A 19,737-nucleotide genomic window follows, 5' to 3' on the forward strand; every position below is an offset into this window, starting at 1 on the left:
CCTAGACCCACTGAAATCAGAAGCAGATTCTCAATTTTAATGCTTTTTCAATTTCTGGCAGTACACCAGCAACCACATTAGGCTAAGATGCTCTTTAAAGGCTCTTGTAAAGAGACAGAGTCTTCGTATTGCTTGAACAAAGAGATGTTCTAAGGATTTCTGAATCTTGGGTTATATATCACTTCAGTGTCCTCAGCCGCCTTTCATCAAAGCTAGGACTGGGGAAAGAAATGCATAAAACAGCTCAAATTACTATATACCAGGCTTCTTTCTATGTCAGAAGCAAGAATACAGCAAGGTGGCACGTTTACCCTGATGTATAATGCAATGAGTTTGTAATCACGCCTTGTTTCCACCTATACACTTTTTACTCAGCCATTTGAGCAGGGAAAAGAGAAACATGCCATGCGTGACAGTCTATAGAAGCGGATCGGATCTTGCCCTCTAAACCCTTTCCATCCTCAAGGACAAAAAAAATAACAGAAGAAATGGCAAAGCTCTAAACAGAAGATCAAGTCCTAGCTGATGACCCTTTAGGCTTTCAGCCTGTTTTTAATATTAAAGTGGGTCCAAGAAAACTGCTGCCATTTCCAGACTAAACTCCTGTGGTGAAAAATTTTAGCTCCACAGTACCACGAATATTTATAGAATACCTAGCATACATTCCCCATCAGCAGCTGTGAAACAGTTTAGCTAAATATAGACTGTGCTGGACCACTGCAGATCTCATATGAATGCTTTTACGGGCAACAACTCCCAAAAACTTTGGATGAATTCCAAAGACCCAGAAAGCTAGAGAACTTCTTTGCAAGTAGGAGGGGGAAAAAAAAGTAAAAGAATAAAAATAAAATGAATAATTGATTTTATAGACATGAAGCAGAAGTACTTGAAAACACTGAAGGCCTAAAATCCTGTGCAATTATATTTATTATAAATGTCAGTACAACTCTCTGGATGACAAAATACTATCTGTATGTATACCAGTATTATTGCTGGGGGGGAAGGCACCCCCAAACTGACAAAACATAGATTTGTATGTCCAGAGTGAGGGAATGGAGAAAATATCTATACCTGATTTCTTTTTTCTAAATAGATCTTCAATACAACAAAGAACAAAAGCAGTAAAAGCTGTTTCAAATCCTAACATATGCTATGAATTGCTTGATAAGGAAGTCATCTGATGGATGTAACTACAACTTTATTAAACTGAACTCATGAACAACACAAGTAATGTTAAATGCCAGTAGATGGCTATTACTACCTGACAGAGTTTTATACCATCTGTCATTAAAAAATTCTCAATATCTCATTGCTAGTAGTGGCTGCTGGGCTAAACATGGAAGTGTAGCTTTATTCGAAGGGTTCAAGTCTCTGAACTTCCAGCATGTTATTCTTCATTCACATCCTGTATGCATTTAAGAAAGCAGGTCAGTCAGTATACATAATTTAATGTGAGGAGTCTGTTGAAATCTATTCCACTACTCCTTAGTCACAGTGATGCGTTGATAAGTTTTAAACTTTACTTAAAGGAAACTAGCAGGATTCATTCATTGTTCCAAAACAATGAATAGCTACTGTACAAAGCAATCACTCAGGAGACATAGGACTTTCAGATCATGCAAACTACTCTGTACCAGATGCTCTACCTTTGTCCAAAATCTACTTGGCATTCTGATTTCAGGAGGAGAAATTCCTATATCAACAACTGATAGATGAAGGTAGAGGAAAAATACCTATTTCCATGGAAACTATCACCATGCTTCTGTCACAGAAGCATGCATGACTTCCACTGTGTATAAAACTACAACTTGGTATCAGAGAATCTTTCTCCATAAAGACAGCTCTTTTCTACAGGTAGAATTTTCAGTATTGGTTATTAGTTGACCTTTCATTTCTAAATATCTTATCTGTGGAGTCTGCGGTTTGACTCCACATGCTGCTTGGGGTCACAATAACAGAGGCTGGCAGGGACACAAATATATTCTAGGTCCAGTTTTCCCAGCATCACTCTAAACAAGATGTTTCAAGGTAGATAGTTTGAATAGTAAAACAAACCTAAAATAACAGATTCACTTGGGTAGATAACATTGTCCCAATAACTAACATTTTGCTTAAGACAACTGTTAATTGGATGACACCAGGGAAAACAAAAGGCAATTCCAAAAGCAGCGGAGTTTGAGCAGAAAGGCAAAATCTGAACTAATCTTCTCACTCTCCAAAGGCTGATGGAAATTTAAACCAACTTACAAAAGGAGAATAAACTTTTCCATCTCACCACTAAGCTACTGACAGCTTTTCTTCTTCACAAAATCAAGCAAAAACAGGTAAAAAGATAAACCACTGAATCAGGTAGTGCCCATTAACCTTGTTAATACAAATAGATCAGTCAGGCCTTCATCAAAAAGTCATCCTTACTGCTAAAACCAAAAGACTGTTGGACAAAATACAAAGAGGCTTTCTGATGACTGTGAGAGTGAATGTATTCATTGCTGGATGAGGAAAAAGCACAGACAGAGGAAGACATGGGTCTATGGATGTTACAATGCCAACACATGCCTTAACGATTTTTGCAGCGTAAGAGAAACAAGCAACTTTCATGTTGCAGAAGAACACCACAAAGGCAACATGAAGATTACAGAACCAACAATACTGGAGTTCTCGAAGCTAGATACTAGCTAGATATTGTGAGCTAAATATCTGTTTTGCTGCAAAATTACTGCAAATTACAGTAAAAATAAAAGGACGTCTCCCACTGGTAACACCCACCATGACAGAGAAATAAAATTCTATATTATATAAACATGGGGAAAAAAGGTTATTTCATCCTCCAATTCCTCTCTCCTTTGTCTAGCATGTTAGCTATACAGTACTTGCCCCTCAGTATACCTTTGTTCTGAGATTGCCTATTCTGAGAAAGCTGATTCCAAGGTTTTTTCTATTGTGAATTATTATAAATCAGGATATATACATCTTTCTCCCCATGCTGTCCAGCAATTAGTTTAAATTTCTATCCAAACCCACATATACTGCTGTGTTTCCAGGATAGATCCCACTGGCACAGACATGCTTTTACATGATTTCTGTACCATGAAATACTTGAATAAAGCCCCAGTGGACATGGCTCTGCATGGCCCCTTCTTCATCTACATGAAAGCCTCCAGTACCACTTAATCTGGCAGTACCTAGACAGCTTCTCCTGAAATTAGGTAGAATATTGTCAGACACTTCCTGGAAACAACTCTTTAGCTCTTTATACTTCTTTCTGAAATTTAAAGAGGGTTTAGAAGTTTGCTTCCAAATACTCAGGACTCTCTAGATCTTCTCTGAGAAAAAAAAAAGTTGCAAGTTCTATGAACTTTTGCACTCATCACTGGAGCAGCAGAATACTTTATGAGCAGAACCAATGATTGCTTTAATGCTTTGCACAAATAGCCCCTGACTAATATATTCCTGACTAGAATCCTGCACATTCCACCTTGCTAAGCATCCCATGCTGGATCCACACGTGTTCTTCAATGCCCGGCACCTGTTCCCTTTTCTCAGGATATCACTTTTACCTAGTTACCAGGCTGTACAAACTCAGTCAAATACCTTGTGTTCTTCTTTCATCACCTGCTCAATAAGCTCAGATTTCATGGGTGGCTTAGAGTACTGGCCTGAAAGGAGACCGTGTCCCAGTTTAGCCCTGTAGGGAAGAAAGTGGCGGGGTGAGAAACAAAACATGTTTCTCACAAACATGTGAGAAAAAACAGAAAAGAAGAGAAGATTTTTATTCCAAGCAAAAAAGAAGTTTATTGTTTTTGACCTCCTGATGAAACATCATTACCTGCGACTAAGCAGTCAAATCTTCCCATTCTACCTTCTGCCATATCTCACTTTCAAGCCCATGTTCTTTTGCCCTGCCATTAAATTATTTAGATTCTATTTAACTTGACCAAGTAAATCATTGAGAAGTGTCACTTACATCTGAGTGTTGAAATCTTGTGTTGGATCAAGAGGAGAGTAGTCAAATATTCGTGGAAGGTTTCCCACATACCTGGGCAGCAAGAACAAAGCAGAAACATTCGAATATTGCAGCTAGATTTACTAAAGGATATCCTAACAGATACTCAGCCATGATACATCAGCAGGCTTCCTCTGTGCTAACGAGTCAAATTTTGCATCATAGCAACGACTTAATCTATTCCTGGTGAGTGCTTCTATCATGGAAAAATAATAGTAAAGAAAGTAGGAAATGGACATTTAAGTTTTGCTTAGAAGCTTCTAGCTATAAAGGATATGGCGGTGTTGTTCATCTGGAATTTAAATTCTATTCCTTGATCTTGAAATAGGTGCAGGATGGTGTTGCTCAAAACCATAGAGCTGGGTTGAGAACCAATGTACTTTCTACTCCTAACCAACATGGCCAAATAAATTCCAAATTTGTATCAGGACCAAAACATGTAAAAAGAATGTTTCTACTGAGTGTCTTCAGAGAAACAAAGGTTAACTCCTGACAACAAACACTGAGGTATATGTCGTTCTAGCTAGTTTGTTGGAAAGTGAAGCATTTAGTAGCACACTATCTGAGCATTGCTTCCCCTGAGCACAAGAAAAAACAAGCTAGGTAAGTATGGCCATGTTGAAAGAACACATCTAATTTCTGCCTGGTCCCTCTTTCATTAAGTTCTCCACTACTTTCTTGATACTAAATGCTCCAGGTAACTGCAAGGACCACGCTGTGGAAAACAACCTCCCTTAGTAAAGTCCATTTTGATATTTTTCAAAAATGGAGGTAGAAAAGCTGGCACTTAATGAATCTACAGACTGTACTCCATATGGCTAACAAAGTAAACAAACAAGTTTTCTCCCTCCTCTTCTCCAGAAGGCAATTGCTACATGAAAACCTGGACTGCTTTCCAAAATCTAAAAGCCTTACTTCCGGCACACACATTACTACTGCTGTGGAATGAAAGAGCACTCTGAATTTTATTGCAAACCATAGACTGTCCTTTATAAAAAGGCTCCTGTCCTTGGAGTGATGTGTTCAGTTTTGATCAGTCAGGAATATTTCGTATTCTTCTGTTGTGCTTTTGTCCTTTTCCTCTCTTAATTATTCAGTGGAAGAATATGCTCACACTACCTTTTCATGAAATAAATTGTTGTGGTTTTTTTTAATACGAATTTTAATTAAAAAATGCCTCTGATAGTTTCCATCTTCCTAGCCAGACCTGCATGCAAAAGGTGCATTGCTTTTCACTGGCATGGATCAATACTAACATGTTTGTGCCAGTACAGTTTTTTGCACAAATGACACTGGAGCAATAGAATGATTCCTGCAGCTCTACGAAGGCATGGGCCAGTACAAAAAACCCTGATGTGATACTGATGATGCCGAGATAGAGATATCCACATACATACAGAAAAAGCAGAGACAGAGCAATCAAGTTTACAAGGTGGCATGTGATTTCCCACCACTGAAGCTAAGTGAGCACGTTCTGGATTCAAAAGCAGATTGGGGTTTGTGTTCCAACCTTTTCCAGAACAGAACAATACAATCACTAAATCCTTTAAGCACCCACTGAACTGACTGAAAAAGACCTGTTTGCAGGCGAGACAAAAAATAAAATACCATTTTTCTTAGAAAAACAAGAGATTGAGGAATGTAGCAGCTAGTGACAAGAACTAGTTTGAAGCTACTTACGCTCGCTGGAACTCTGGGATGCTGAAAATGGCTTGCATGACAGCATTGAGGTAGCAGCTGTTTCCCAGGTTCTTCATGCCGGTGTATCCTGGGCCATACACAGGCTTGAGTTTCACACCAGCTTCCTGAATCACTTCCCATTCAGAGACTCTTGGTTTTATATCATTATCTCTTAGCCCATTCTCTGTCTGAAAGCAATAAATTTTTTTTTTAATCTGTTCAATTTTTCTGCAACAATTATGCTGCTGCTATCATCATCACAACTTTGTGATCTATACTCTAGAAAAGAAGAGCCAAACCAATGGGCAAAGGGAGGTAAATCCTGCATGTAGGGGAGATGATCGGGATCAGAAGGCTAGCAGCTTGTTCTTCCAATGTACCTCTTAGCTCTTTATCACAGACCACTGGCTCTTTGAGTGTTCCTAGTTGTAACCTCAATCCCAGCTGGGAGCTTCACTTCTCTCAGGGCCATGATCTTAAGCCTCAGCATCAAAACACTGCATTTTTTTCAGGTTTCGTATTCCATTTGTAATAGCCAGGAATAGCTGCTGCTGTAGAAGCTGGTCCTAGCAAACAAACCACATGAAAAGCTGCAGATCCAAGAACTCTTCCCTACTTTCAAATGGGAAAATCCAAAATTTGTGACAGAAGTTTCTCCCCTTTCCAGTCCAGCTTTCAGCTTGTAGGTAACATTGATTGTTCACAGCTTGTAGGTACAGGTCACTACAGTGTCATTTACTGCTAGCGCTACTCCATTACTTCACTAAGAATTTTTCAGACTGGTCTGAAGACCGGAGGCAAAACCTTTGCAACAGCTGAGACTAAGTTTTCAAGGTGGCTGAGTAAAACAAGTTCTCCAGAAAGCCCGCTGGATAAAAGAAACTTTTTATTCATGATATTGACAAGGAAATTAGTATACCAAAAATACAACAGGACCCTTTTTGCCCCAGTCCCTTTCTAGTGTACCACACCATAGACCACGCTGTTTTCTAGACTTGAATGTATTTTTTCATATTGTAATGTATTTATTAACAAGACCTAAACTGAAATTTGTAACTTTATATGAAGAACCTTTCAACCACTTTTTTACTTATCCATTGCTTAGCTTATTTTTGCTTAAGATTTGTATCTGTTTACACATGCAATAGGCTTTCCTTCACTCACTGTAATTAAATATTCTAGATATTCTTCTCTAATTGAATGAGGTTTTTCATCTTGAAGGAAGATCGTACATCATAACACATGAGAAGTGAAACATGTAAACTAAAGACCACAAAGGAACTCTTTCGGAAGGCAACTTTCGGATTTGAGAGTAATGATTCACTCATCTCAGACCTCAGAAAATAAAATACGAACTGGCTGGCTGAACTTTACAAAACTAAATACTATCATAACAGTCTGAAGGAATGACACAAATATAAGCTACAAGTATCATTCTTCTCCTGCTTCTCTCCCACCCCCAACTAAACAAAAACAAGTAAACGTCAAACTAAATAAAAGATGGATTTCCTACCACTTGCATCTGCAGCATATCAATTCCAAAGTGTGCCAAATGTTTTGCTATATGCGGATCTAAAACTGGCTCCTCTTCATCAAAGGAATAGACATCTACAAAAGCAGAGAAAACGATGAGCTGTAGTATCAAATGTTATCCCTTCTCTTTGTTTACCAACATTGCATTCTCAGTACAGGATTGCCTATACGAGATGCCTTATTCGTATTCTCCAAGTTTGGACCAGCAGAAAAATGCATAGACATCCATATAGCTCAGTAAATATCTTAAGTGTTCTCAACATCACCTCAACTACTCTCCTCAAAAGAAATTACATGCCCTCACAGTATTAAAACCTAAGAATATTTATAGTGATCATAGTATTTTCCTCCCCAAAATAAGAAATTTGTAGGGAAAACAAGGAACAGGGCATGCAAAATCCTTAGATATGTGGCTGGTCCACATTTTGAACACAGCAACAAAAGATTCTGAATTTTTGTGGAGCTACTAGATACAGGCAGACACATTAAAACTGTGAGTATATGGGGCCAACTGACTACTGCCAATGGTATTTTAACTTCTAGTACAGTTTAAGGAATCCACTTATGCCCTTTTCCCACAGAGATGCAGGGAGAACTTAGAAATAAAGAGGTGTTTATTGGATTGGACTTCAAAGATTAATCTTGTGGTTAGGGAGAAAGGCTGATTTCATGACTGAGGTGTCTTGCTTTATTGTATGGGAGATCTGGATTTCAGTTCTAGCTCTATGACAGGTCCTTATGGCCTTAAGTAAAAACCCATAAACATTTTGGCAGGGCAAAGTTCAAACTGTGGAGGGAAGCCATATGTCTAGTGATATTTTCATTATGAAACCAAGTTTAATACATTCAACAGAAGGACAAAATGGTTGAGAGAGAAAAAACTCATTTTTACTGTTTACCAAGCAAGTTCTGCAACAAAGCTGAGTCCAGAGCAGGTTTCACCTACTTGAGCAAATAACAATAAAGCTGCAGGCATCATAAAACGATACAAGTGATAAGACATGCACTAGTAAGACTTGAACAGGCCTTCCATCTTTTTCTCTTCTCTAGCCTCTTCCTCTGTAGTGAATGACTACTTCCTTGCTTTGGTCTCATACCAAAATCCAGAATCCCTCTGCCAGTCTGCCTGCACTTCTCCCAGCCAAGTTTCCGTCATGCCCAGCAGAGTTTCTCACAGTGACCGTGCCCCGTATGACCAGATCTAGGCTGACAGAGAAAACTTAGCCAGGAGAAAGATGAAACAAACTCAGGAGAAGAGACCAGGAACCCAGATAAAGGCTGCTCACAGCACAAATACCACTTCTGAAAGGTCCTTACCCTGCCCTCTCCTGGCAGCTACAGACCCTGGCTCTGACTCAGCCCATCCCCTACATAAGACTTTAACAAAAAGGCAGTCTCCTTGAAGTCTGCTCGTACCAAACCCACACTGAAATGATAGGTTGAAGGTTAGCCAAGAACTCAAAGACCTAATGCAACTTTTAAAATTTACCAGCCCTATGAAAAACATTAACTCTCTCAAACCAGGGAATTGTGCTTTTGAGTCGTGCTGCCAGCTGCTGATTAGGCACCCGACTCTCTATTAACTTTGGTCCTGATGACCTCTCTGGCATGCGTGTGGCTGTAGCTGCCCATCTGCTGGAATTCCACTGTGTGGTAGCAAGCGTGCCCAGAAGACATGATTGTTCATCCACACATAAGAGATCACAACATTCCCATAGTCTTCTGGTGAGGTCACAGTGCAGCCAAAAGATCCTAAAAAGTTCAAACACCTAATGGAGTGAGATTACACATCAACGGATCCTGGGTGACTACTTTCAATACGGAAGCTTTGATTTTGTTTTTCCTCAGCTCTGGCAACTGAAGAGAGAGCAGCCATCTGGGACACTGACCCAGAGCAGCAGAAATGGAACACAAGACACATTAATCTTTTGCTCAAGCCCAGCTCATGTCATATACTTTAGTACTTTCTGCTGTGTAGCCAACTTAAATTCATGTGAGAGGGACAGAATTAACTTATTACAAAAAAAAAAAAAAAAATCAAAGAGCAGCAAATCAAAGGAAGAAGATGAGAGCCCCCAAACACAGGTCTGCAGTGCTGTCATATGGACTCCAGGAGATAAGGAATGTAGACAAGTCAGCAAATGTGACACACAAAAGCTGATATCATTAGAGTGAGAAAGGGGGAAAAGGGAGGAATATAAGGGGGGAAAAACCCCAAAAAACCCAAGAAAAATCTGAGACAGACAACACCATATTATTAACCAGAGAATAATCATTATTATTCATATTATGGTAAGAAAAGAAAAATGACAATGCTACCTGTACTTCCTTTTTTTCCACAGCTCAAGATTTACACCCGTTCTGGCTGTGCAGACATCACTCCTTCCTACTTAGAGGATAACAGGCAATGGCAACACCGTCCCTGAAGAAACAAGTTGCACAGGATCCCCCAAAGAAGTACCTGACAATTGCTGAGATTGGCATCCACAAAGCAACACATTCAAGTACCTGTCAGATAGGGCTTCCCACTGCCAAACCCCCATTCCATTCCTCACACCAGTTTCAAACACGCAACCTCACAATGACTTGAAATGAAATCTAATGGCATTGTTGAGAGAGGCAGCAGGTAGCACAGTCTGCCGAGTAGTACTCAATCTATTGAAGCAAGAAACTTTTCTGACTCTCTTGTGCATCCTGTCCAAGGTCCAAGCGTGGAAGACAGAAGTTTGGTTCAATTTCTGCCCTGATCCCAGATCTGTTTGTTGACAGAACGCTACAAAACGGGGCTAATGCCCCAGAAATCTTTCATAATATATACAACATAGATTTCTCAAGGAAAGACAAGGAACTCTCCTCTGCTCCCTCTGCGTACATGTAGGTTAAGTATAAATGGAATACTGACACCGCTTCTTTCTCCTTCTTACTGGTGTGAAAAAGGAATAAGTTATGTCAGCAGAAGGACTAACACTTATTACTCCTCTACCATCACCTCTTCACCTCCAGCCCAGGGAAGCAGAACCCAGACAGATTTTGTGTCACAATCAGCCACGGGGCCTCTTTCCTGAAGCTCATCTGTCATCCAGCCCTGTCAAGAGGTTATGATTACCACTGCAATATAGATCAGAGAGAGAATAATTACTGAAAAGGAAACAAGGAGGGTTGGGGGAGGGAAGTCTTTTCTATAGGGAAACCAAGTAAACGTCATCCAGAAGAACAAAGGTCTGTGGAGAACAGCTGGTGCCCCTCATTCAGAGGGAAGGATGACAGCCTGTCCTTTGTTATCCCAAAGGCCACCTAAGAGAGGAAGCAGCTGATCGGTGGGAGGCAGAAGGACAGCAGCCATAAGGAAACATACTGCTGCTAAAGATGAGAAAGAAAAGAGAAAAAAAATTTTTGAAAAAACCACTAAAGAATATTCTGTTTATTTTGTAGATGCGGTTGAAACCTACAGTTGGGCAAATCCTGAACCCCTTCAATAATTGAGAGATTCGGATAGAAATCATCCAAGACCAGGCTCATGCAAAGAAACAATATTCCATCTGGGAAAGAAAAGAATGCATTTTGCTCAGTGTTTCTGTGGCATAGCTGGTTGAATCTGACTACAGGTCTCCTTTCCCTGACACTGAATAGGACTTAAAGATGAAAAACTCTCAACTGATGTGTGTTAAAAAAGGGGCTGCTCTAAACACCTATTTTTCATCCATACAGTCATAAGCACTAAAACCAAAATATAATCATGCTATGTGCTCTTACATTTTTTATTTCTCTGTACAGCTGCAGTAAAGGATCTCTTTGCTTACAACTTTTTCAGCTTCTCATATTCTTGTTCCATCTAATCCCCACACACCATAATCCTCTCCGCAGCAACACTGCAGAACGTCATACTCAGAGAATATGCAAACAACGATACATCTACAGCTTTTTTTCCCCCTTTCAAGATCATCAGGCGTTTTACAAATGAGCATCACAGCAGCCCCATGAAGATGAGCGTTCATTAGACTGAACAAAATGTTACCAAAACAATAAGGAAAAATAGCACAGTTTCCAGTATGATAAAAACCCCATACACGCTGTTAAGAATGGACTTTTCTGACTTTAAAAATCATTACCCTGTTACTGTTTCTTTGTTGCATAAGACTGAACCATTTGTCCTAGCAAACATAGCATAACTGAAAAATACTGTTTCTTTAGATTCTGCTGTTTCAAAATAATACCATTCTTCTATTATAAATCTGCTATTATACAAACCCCAAAAACTATTTATACCAAATATAAAACAGGAGGAGAAGTGCAGACAAAAAAGGTAAAGGCTTTCTCCGAATGGACTATGTGTCATTCCCCCCACCCCCGATCAAGATTCACAGACTCACAGGGTTTTCTTTCCATGTCATGCTCTCAAACATTTGCACTAGAAGCACAAACCCACTTGGTAATAGATACACACTGTTAGTCTCATGCACAAAAGATACCCCATCTCAGAACCTGCCAGGTGGCTGACCTGCTCCATCAGGAGTGATGGTTCCCAACTTCACTGCCAGGGGATAACCTGTCTCCTTGTAGTGCTCCATTGCATGCCCGTTCCCCCCACTGCCATCAAAGAACCACTTTCCACACAGCACAGAACCATCTGTCAGGTTTAGCCACAGATTCTCCCGCAGGTCACATTTTGAGCATTTCCAACCGCTGCAAGAGAAAACAGGAAGAAACAACAGAAATAAGGCAGGAACCAGTCCTGTATTTCCAAGGTAGGTCAAACCAAACATACACACCCAGCTTGGAGTCATGCAAAAGAATTGTTGGCTGAGTTGTTGGCTTTAGTTCTGTTACTCTGGACTGTATTAGAGAGCCTACAACGAACAAACCTTATTACCCTCACCTGGGGGGAATTCTAACACCATTGTCTAACTGTACAAGTGTTTTGGCATGTTTAGATGCCTGTAGCTCTTCTTCCCAGGAGTCAGGGTCCTGCTTCCTGTAGGGCGATTTTGCACTGAGGAGTGCATCACAAGCTATCGTCACCTGGAAGACAAATGTACGTCAATCAAAACCTAACACGATTCAGTGACTGGACAGAACTTGGCATTCAGCCCATTGCTAAACACATACAGAACTGGATATCAGTAAGACTATTTATATACTTAAATATGCACGTAATCTTCTAGATTGCCGTTATTATTATTTCAGCAGGAGAGTAAGCCCAACATGTACTATGTGAGCTTCCCTGGGACAAGCTGGCATTGTAATAAGGGAAGGAATACAGGAGGTAAAACGAAATCCAAGAAACAAAGACAAAGCAGACTTTTAAAAATTACTGACTCTCTATTATACCTGGTTAAGAAAGATCTTTATGTAAAAACAAGCACCACACGTAAGAAAACAAAGCACCATCTTGATAAAAACTGAAGCAGGAGACAATTCCTATCACCACTTGCACACACTCACTGACCAGTGCTGGTAACTCTTCTATATTGGGTAATGAGATTTCATAGTGATCAGGAAATATAACGAGTTTTGCTTCATCTTCATATTCAAAGTCATCACTGTTGAGATCACTGTTTGTCTCTAGATCTGGAAAACAAGATGGGGAATGTTAGGAGATTGTCCTGAGATCAAGGTTCCTAAATTGTGGCAGGGGTACCACCACGAAGCATTGCTTATCTGGCATCAGCCTGCAAGTTGACACTGTCAGTAGTTTCTTCTGGCTAGAAATGTTTGTGAAATCCTGATCTAAACTGAAATCTGACCATCCTGCAAGAGGATGTTCTGAGGACCGAAATTTCCATCTTAATCTCATCCCCAGTCAGAGTCACAGTCGATTTGGCCCCTCTCCAACCAGTGCACTGTTGCAGACATCACATTCTGGGAAGCAGCTAAAAAAATTCCGCTCATTTTGGACAAAATCAGGATGTAATACTGCTGTGCCTTTTACCCAGGATCTTGAAATGCTATACAATATGGAGACCAGGTCACATTACCCATGCCCAAATTGCAGAGCAGGAATAATGCACCTCTGTTTCAGCCACCCATATCTTCCAGATCACAGACCTGGCTGAAACATGCTATGGCTCCCATCCATCTTGAACCTGTGGCCTTTCCTCCCATGAAGATGTCCATGGCTGGAAGTATTCCTGCATCTCATCCATAGTCTGAAATAGCTACAGCAGGTACAGTTATACCCGCATTATCCCTCTCTTGCTAACTCCACTCTGTAACCAGTGTAACTATCTGTTCAAAAAGCACTTACTAACTAATAAAGCTCTCCTTTGAAGGTCAAGGCTTCCATAATGTTTGTGTACACTCTTATTCCAGTGCAAGGATGAATTTTTTGCTTAAATATGAGCCTTGATCAAGCAACATCAGCTAAGATGCTTGTCCAGAAATAAGTGGACCCAGAGGGAAGCCAGGAGGATATATAAGTAACTAAATGGCTAGTGTTTTTATCTCTAGCTTCATCAAAAACATAATTATCCCATAGTGACAAGACTGAGTTAAAATCTTGCTCAGTTCTTTCCAGGACAACTGAAAAAATTAAGACCAAACATGTGCATCTTGTGTCAGACATTTCACAAGATTCAATTGCAAGAATAGCCTGGGCAAGGATGGGATCTTCTGGATCCTTCTCCCATCTGGAGATGCTGATCTACTGTATTCCGATGTACCAGACAGTCACTGAGAGAGTAAGGTTCAACCAAAAAAGAAGATGCATTAGCAGTAGCTAAAGCTGGTTCTTATTTTCACTCCAAGTACATGCATATGCTTAATGAGTCACTCAATACTAAACAAGCGTTGGCAGCTATCACTGCACCCTGGGAACGCCTGAAATCTCAAATGTATATTTGGGAGAGAGGTGAGGATGACAGAGGCCAGATTCAGAAAACTAAGCTCTCTGTTTACCCAGTGGGCAGTAACAGCCTGAACATCCTAAGTGATAAAACAAGTATCAAAAGGTATTTTAACTTGACCTGGAAAGACAACCTCTTGACAGGGACATAATCCAGTTTCCATTCAATTCTTGGCTCACCTGCTGCACCAGCCAGTCCTGAGGGGTGACAACACCCACTGTCAGTGACTTCCAGCAGCATGACCCCTTTCGCAGCAGCAACCAACAAAAGCCCCGTCTCATCAGCTGAATATAGACATAAAATCAAGAACTTTTTCTTATACTGAAAGTATGACATCTATAAAGAAAATATTAATTCATTACTAATTTCTCGAATCACACTATTTTCATAATGATCCCTTCCCTTACTGCAGCATAATAGAGATAACCAGCGACTTCACTTTACTCTGGGCTTCTTTCCCAGCTTATATTACAATCCTGTGTTTTGATAAAGGAATGAATCTCAACAGATGCAGTCTGCAACAGTAAGCTCTTTTGGTCTATGAAGTAAAGAAACTGAGTATCTCCAAGCTGATGATACATATGGCAACGCATCACAGAGAATTTTCACTTAATGCCCAGAAATTTGATGGTGGCCAGTATAGCAAAACCGAAAGTACTGACCATCTCCTAAATATGACAGAGGCTCCTCAGAGAGGATAAAAACTCAGTGTACGTTCAGAGAGGTTTAAAGGCAGCAAACGCCTCTTCCAGGGCCTGCAGTCACACACTTTGCTCAGCCACCAGAGGGAACCTGAGAACAGCTCACATCAGCTGCTGTTATCTGTAAACATGTGTAAGACCTGCCGGTATTTTCATTTCCTTACGATACCGACATTAAATTTATAGTATTTACAATCCGCTATATAGAAACAGCAAAGATACGGTTGCCTGGGTTCAAAATTCAGACACACACTTCAGCTCATCTCACAAGCCAGACAACAGCAGCCAGGTAGGAGTGACTTTACTGCTACTGACCTGACCTGCATTTGAACTAGTGATCCAGGGATGAAAGACTGAGTATCCTATTAGCAACCATCCGCTGCCATCTAAGGACTTCACACACTTAGGAGCATCAGCCTTTTGTGTGCAATGGGTAGGGAAGGAAAGTTCCTTTTTACCTTCTCATGCTTCACACCATTCACGTTACCAGAAAAGCAGAAAACGATGTCCTGTCAGCATGGCATTCTGGATGTCTGACATGCCAATATGGCAGCATCACACTTCTTATTTTAAAGAAGGATACACACAGCTTCATAACAGTTCCAGGAAAAAAACATGAGGATTTAACTGGCAATTCCACTTTTGAAAGTGACCATGTAAAGCCGGTACACTTCCAACTCCACACACCTACTCCCTCTGAATAGGAATTAAAAGGACCGCCAGTGCTTTTTGGCAATCATCACTCTGAAAACAGTTTCTCAGGGTTCAGATCCAGTACACAAGAGTGGAAAGGACTTCTAAGGTCACTGACTGAAATCCCTTGATACAGCAGATGACCATATAAACTAATCCCTTCTGTTGACTGTCAGGTCCCTTAACAATGTCCAGTTGAAAACCCCCAAATCACTACTCATATTTTTAAATCTTGGCTTGTATGTGCTGAGAGCCATAGCTGCTAAGTTCAGTAAGAAGTTCTACCTGCATTATATTTTCTGTGCCTGTGCAAGGGCCAACACAGCTAAGAAAGCATGAGCATAGATATAATAAAAAGATGACTATTACTTTAGAAGGCAATGGAGCCCACTCTAAATGAGGGCAGAGGTTGACCCCATAGCCACTGGACATCATGTGCAGTCTGCAGGCTGCAAGTTTCAAACTTGGATTTTAAAACTAGTGCAGAATTTGAGAGAGGGCTAAGAGTAACTATAGGAAAGAGGAGCGGGGGAAAATCTACTTGCAAATGGAGCATATTTGATTAAAAATCACTGTAACACTAAAGGCACTGAAAAATATGAACTTTCAAGCACTACACTTCGTACAAAGCTGGTTCTTGGACAAGGATGTTCTTCCAAGATGCACTGTGAGTACAAGAATCTCTGGGCAAAAAAGGGTTTACTCAGTTCTAAGACTGAGCCACAAGACAACCAACCAGTGTGTAATCTTTTTAAAGAGCTGACAGCTTGATGGTGAATGTCCACATGACATTGTTCCCCTTCTAGTGGACTAACAGCTTTATGGTGGCTCCTCAGAGCCCCAATTAAACACTGTGGTCACCAAAACAAAGTGCCCATAGGTCATAAGTGTTGTGTTGGGAGGCCAGGACAACAGGCGAAGCAAAATAACAGACACGTTAAAACAGAGGCTCGACTGATGTTGTTATTTTGGGCAAGCGGTCAGTAGAGTAAATTTACTCCAGCTCACAGGCATCACTTTAGTGATGGTGAGAAATGCATTGCTGCTGAACTGACTGAAAACAGCAGCTGGAAGTGGAAGACAGAGTACTGTGAACCAGCCCACCAGAGGGGAAGAAAAGGAGTGGACGTGCCCAGATCAGATTTATACAAGTTACCACCTGACTGCACTAATAATAGTGGCATAAAGAGACTCCAGGCAGGACCCCCAACAGGATTTCCTGTGCATATGGATGTCTGTGTGCATATGAAAGGGAATATAAACATGAAAATTGAATGAGGATGTTGACTAGTGAGCCTACAACTAATTTTGAAACCCTAGAAAGACATCTTAGTAATCTGGGCTTGATCTTGCTTTCATTGAAAGCAATGGACAAATTTGTATTGACTTGGAAGCAGAGGACTGAGTCTTCAAATCAAATAATTTCTTCCTGAAGCCTCTAAATAATAGTAAATGGCAGCAGCAGCTCTTTGCAAACTATAAGCTATTCAGTTCATTTGTCTTCAGGCACATCTGAAACACTGACCTCATCAAATGGAACTATAAAAAAGAAGAAATTAAAAAAAAAAGTTTCACTTTACAGTCATAACATTCTCCTTTGTGGCAAAAGGAAAAGTAAAACGTTCTACTAGGACCATTTGGATCATTCACTACTTGTAAAATAACATTCAAATTGCTTGCTACATCTCCAAAGCATTAGTATGCTGTTCTTATTGCTAGATATAGACCTCACCCCTTGGATTTCTGGCACAGTCATGTGTTAAACAAGCAAAGCTAAATGACCAAAATTCAAATTCTTAACTATTTTGCTAGCAGCATCAGCCTTTGTTAATCTAGCCTAATTTCCACAGTTCTACCTAAACCAGCAAATTATTAAGACTCTATTAGTGTAAGATATCTGCTCACCATTCTGTACTCAACTAAGCTTAGATGGCAAAGCCAGAAAGCAACAGGTTCACTCATGGCCTAATCAGTTCCACTGCTACTGCTGGGGAGTATGCACAACTTTACTGGGCTAAAATTTAAAAATATTGTCAGGAACACTCAAATCCTCCTAAATCACAGCTTTCCATTCATAGATGCATACTCTATATGTGCTTACTTACATAAATATAAACTTAAACTACTCGTGGTAAAAGTCCTCTTCAGAAGCTTACCAAACAAAAATGTCCTTACTGAGAACAGGGTTCTGCTACTGGCTGCTATGAGATCTAGGAGAGCGAAGTGGAGCTGTGGTCAAATCCAGTACGGCCACTCTTATGAATGGTGTTTACACGTGGAAACGGCAGCCATAAGTGTATTCACTGCTGCAGGCAGGTAGGTGCCATCCAGGAAAAGCTCAGCAAGTTTACATGTTCTCCCAGGCTCTTTAAGTGGAAGTTTTCTCTTCCTTTCCAAGGCCTTCTCTGAGACCAGCTGTGTGTCATGCATACTGCTCCTCACTGACACTCTTCTCACCAGTAATTACCATCCTCACAGATCTGCTGACAGAGCTGTTCATTTGAGTACTTCAAAACACTTTTAATTGATGGTCTAAGTTAGCCCTGACTTTGCTCAAAACAGAGCTCAGACAACTTGCTGCACTGGCAGATACTGCTGTGGTAACTGATCTGGCAGAGGACGTCTGTCTACAGTCAAGTTTTATGACAGCCACTCTGCCAGCTCTGTTTAGCCTAGAGTCCAGGCTCTGGCATGGACCAACAGATGCCCAGGAAGAGGGTACCAGAACAAGGCAAAAACGCGGTGGTTCCTCCCTCAGTGTATACCTCCTAGCTTCCAGATATCTATCTGGGGTTTTTTTGTTTGCTGGGGGTGAGGTGGGTGGGAGTTTGTTTGTTTGTCTGGTTGGTTTTGGAGAAAGAGAGACAGAGGAAGATACTGCCTGCAGCTGTGGTTTCTCTATTCAAAAGAGAGGTTCACTTCTTATTTATAAAGCAAAATAATAGAGAACAAAATATTAAATGTTGCTCTACTCGTGATGTTCCACTTGACTCTTTCACTGCTGCTGACAACTGAGCTGACATTTCCAGAGAACCACTCACATCATCTCTCTCTCAGGACTACCTTTCTGAACAGTAATAGCTAATTTAGATCACATCACTATGCACACACAGTTAAAGCACCTCTCTTGTTTTTCAAGATTTGCTTAATCTATTGTTTAGTTACTCAGTAACACATTAAAACCACTTTTAGATTTAATCTCTTAGATAATTTTAAATCAACCATTTCCTCATTTTTCAATCCCTTTCCAGACCATTTACGATTGCATTAATTCTTCATAATTAGAACATTATGAAGGACTCTGCTGATAACTCCTGGGAGTAACAGGCCCGGGGGGACTCTGCTGGCAACTCTACTGTAAGAACTGGGCCTCCAATCCCTTCAATACAAGGATCTTCCTTCTTATTCTACTACCCCTTTTGAGCAGGATCTTGTAAGGAAGATGACAGTACCTCCTGTTAATCGAATTGCTCTTATTCACATAGTCACTGAATACGTAGGGGGACTACTACATATAGTCCTAGAGTATTCTGGCAGACCCAGAACCTTCACTTTGGAAAATCCACAGTGGTTCTTTTCTGTTATGTCATATTTATACAACGTTCTATCAATTCTTATCCATTCTTTTTCTTCCAGATGGGCTAATATGAAAATTAAATTTAGTGATGATACTTTTCTTGGTCCCATCATGTCTTTTTTTTCCAAAACTGGTATCACATTTACCATACTGTGGCTGATTTAAACAAGAGGTTGCATACCAAAGACAACAGTGCAGCTGTTTCTTATCTGAGAGCCTTGTGAAGTCATGGGGAGCTACCATCTTGTCCCATCAATTAATTTCTTTCCATTTTACAGACTGGATCTAAAACTTCTGTGCGTGATAGTCACACATTGACAAGCACAAAGTATCTTCAAATTTTCTAGCCTAGATAACAATGCAGCGAGGATACTACTCCATGCATTGTGATGCAGACAGTCTGCTTTAAATATCACCCCAAATCCCCTGAAAGCTTGCACAGTCTGAGCTGAAGTTACCACATCCACACTGCCTAGCAGCATCTAAACAAACTAAAGGCAGTTCATACATTTCAATGCACGATGTTATTATGCTTCCTGATTACATAGAACACTCACAGCCAACACCCTCCAGCCTTCTCCAAAAGAAAAACAAAACAAAACGACCCCAAAACCTAATGCACGCGCGCACATGCATACACACTTTGCTATGGATCTTTTAATGTTTAGGGAAAGATAAAGCTTCCAGTTGACTGACCCAACCAGTCTG

The 19,737-nt window shown here is 40.4% G+C and overlaps 1 protein-coding gene across 1 annotated transcript in view; it reads right to left on the minus strand.

Annotated features, from left to right (window-relative positions):
• Positions 1-19,737, minus strand: part of USP13 (ubiquitin specific peptidase 13) — a 53,693-nt gene that overhangs the window by 15,848 nt on the left and 18,108 nt on the right. The window contains exons 4-10 of the mRNA XM_050902278.1: positions 12,663-12,784; positions 12,093-12,235; positions 11,715-11,899; positions 7,197-7,291; positions 5,684-5,871; positions 3,965-4,036; positions 3,592-3,685 (exon numbers count right to left, since the gene is read on the minus strand). Coding sequence (XP_050758235.1) covers positions 3,592-3,685; positions 3,965-4,036; positions 5,684-5,871; positions 7,197-7,291; positions 11,715-11,899; positions 12,093-12,235; positions 12,663-12,784 — 899 coding nt within the window. The remainder of the gene's footprint in view (positions 1-3,591; positions 3,686-3,964; positions 4,037-5,683; positions 5,872-7,196; positions 7,292-11,714; positions 11,900-12,092; positions 12,236-12,662; positions 12,785-19,737) is intronic.

The sequence above is a fragment of the Gymnogyps californianus genome, chromosome 10 (genome assembly GCF_018139145.2).
Source record: "Gymnogyps californianus isolate 813 chromosome 10, ASM1813914v2, whole genome shotgun sequence".
NCBI classification, from domain to species: domain Eukaryota; kingdom Metazoa; phylum Chordata; class Aves; order Accipitriformes; family Cathartidae; genus Gymnogyps; species Gymnogyps californianus.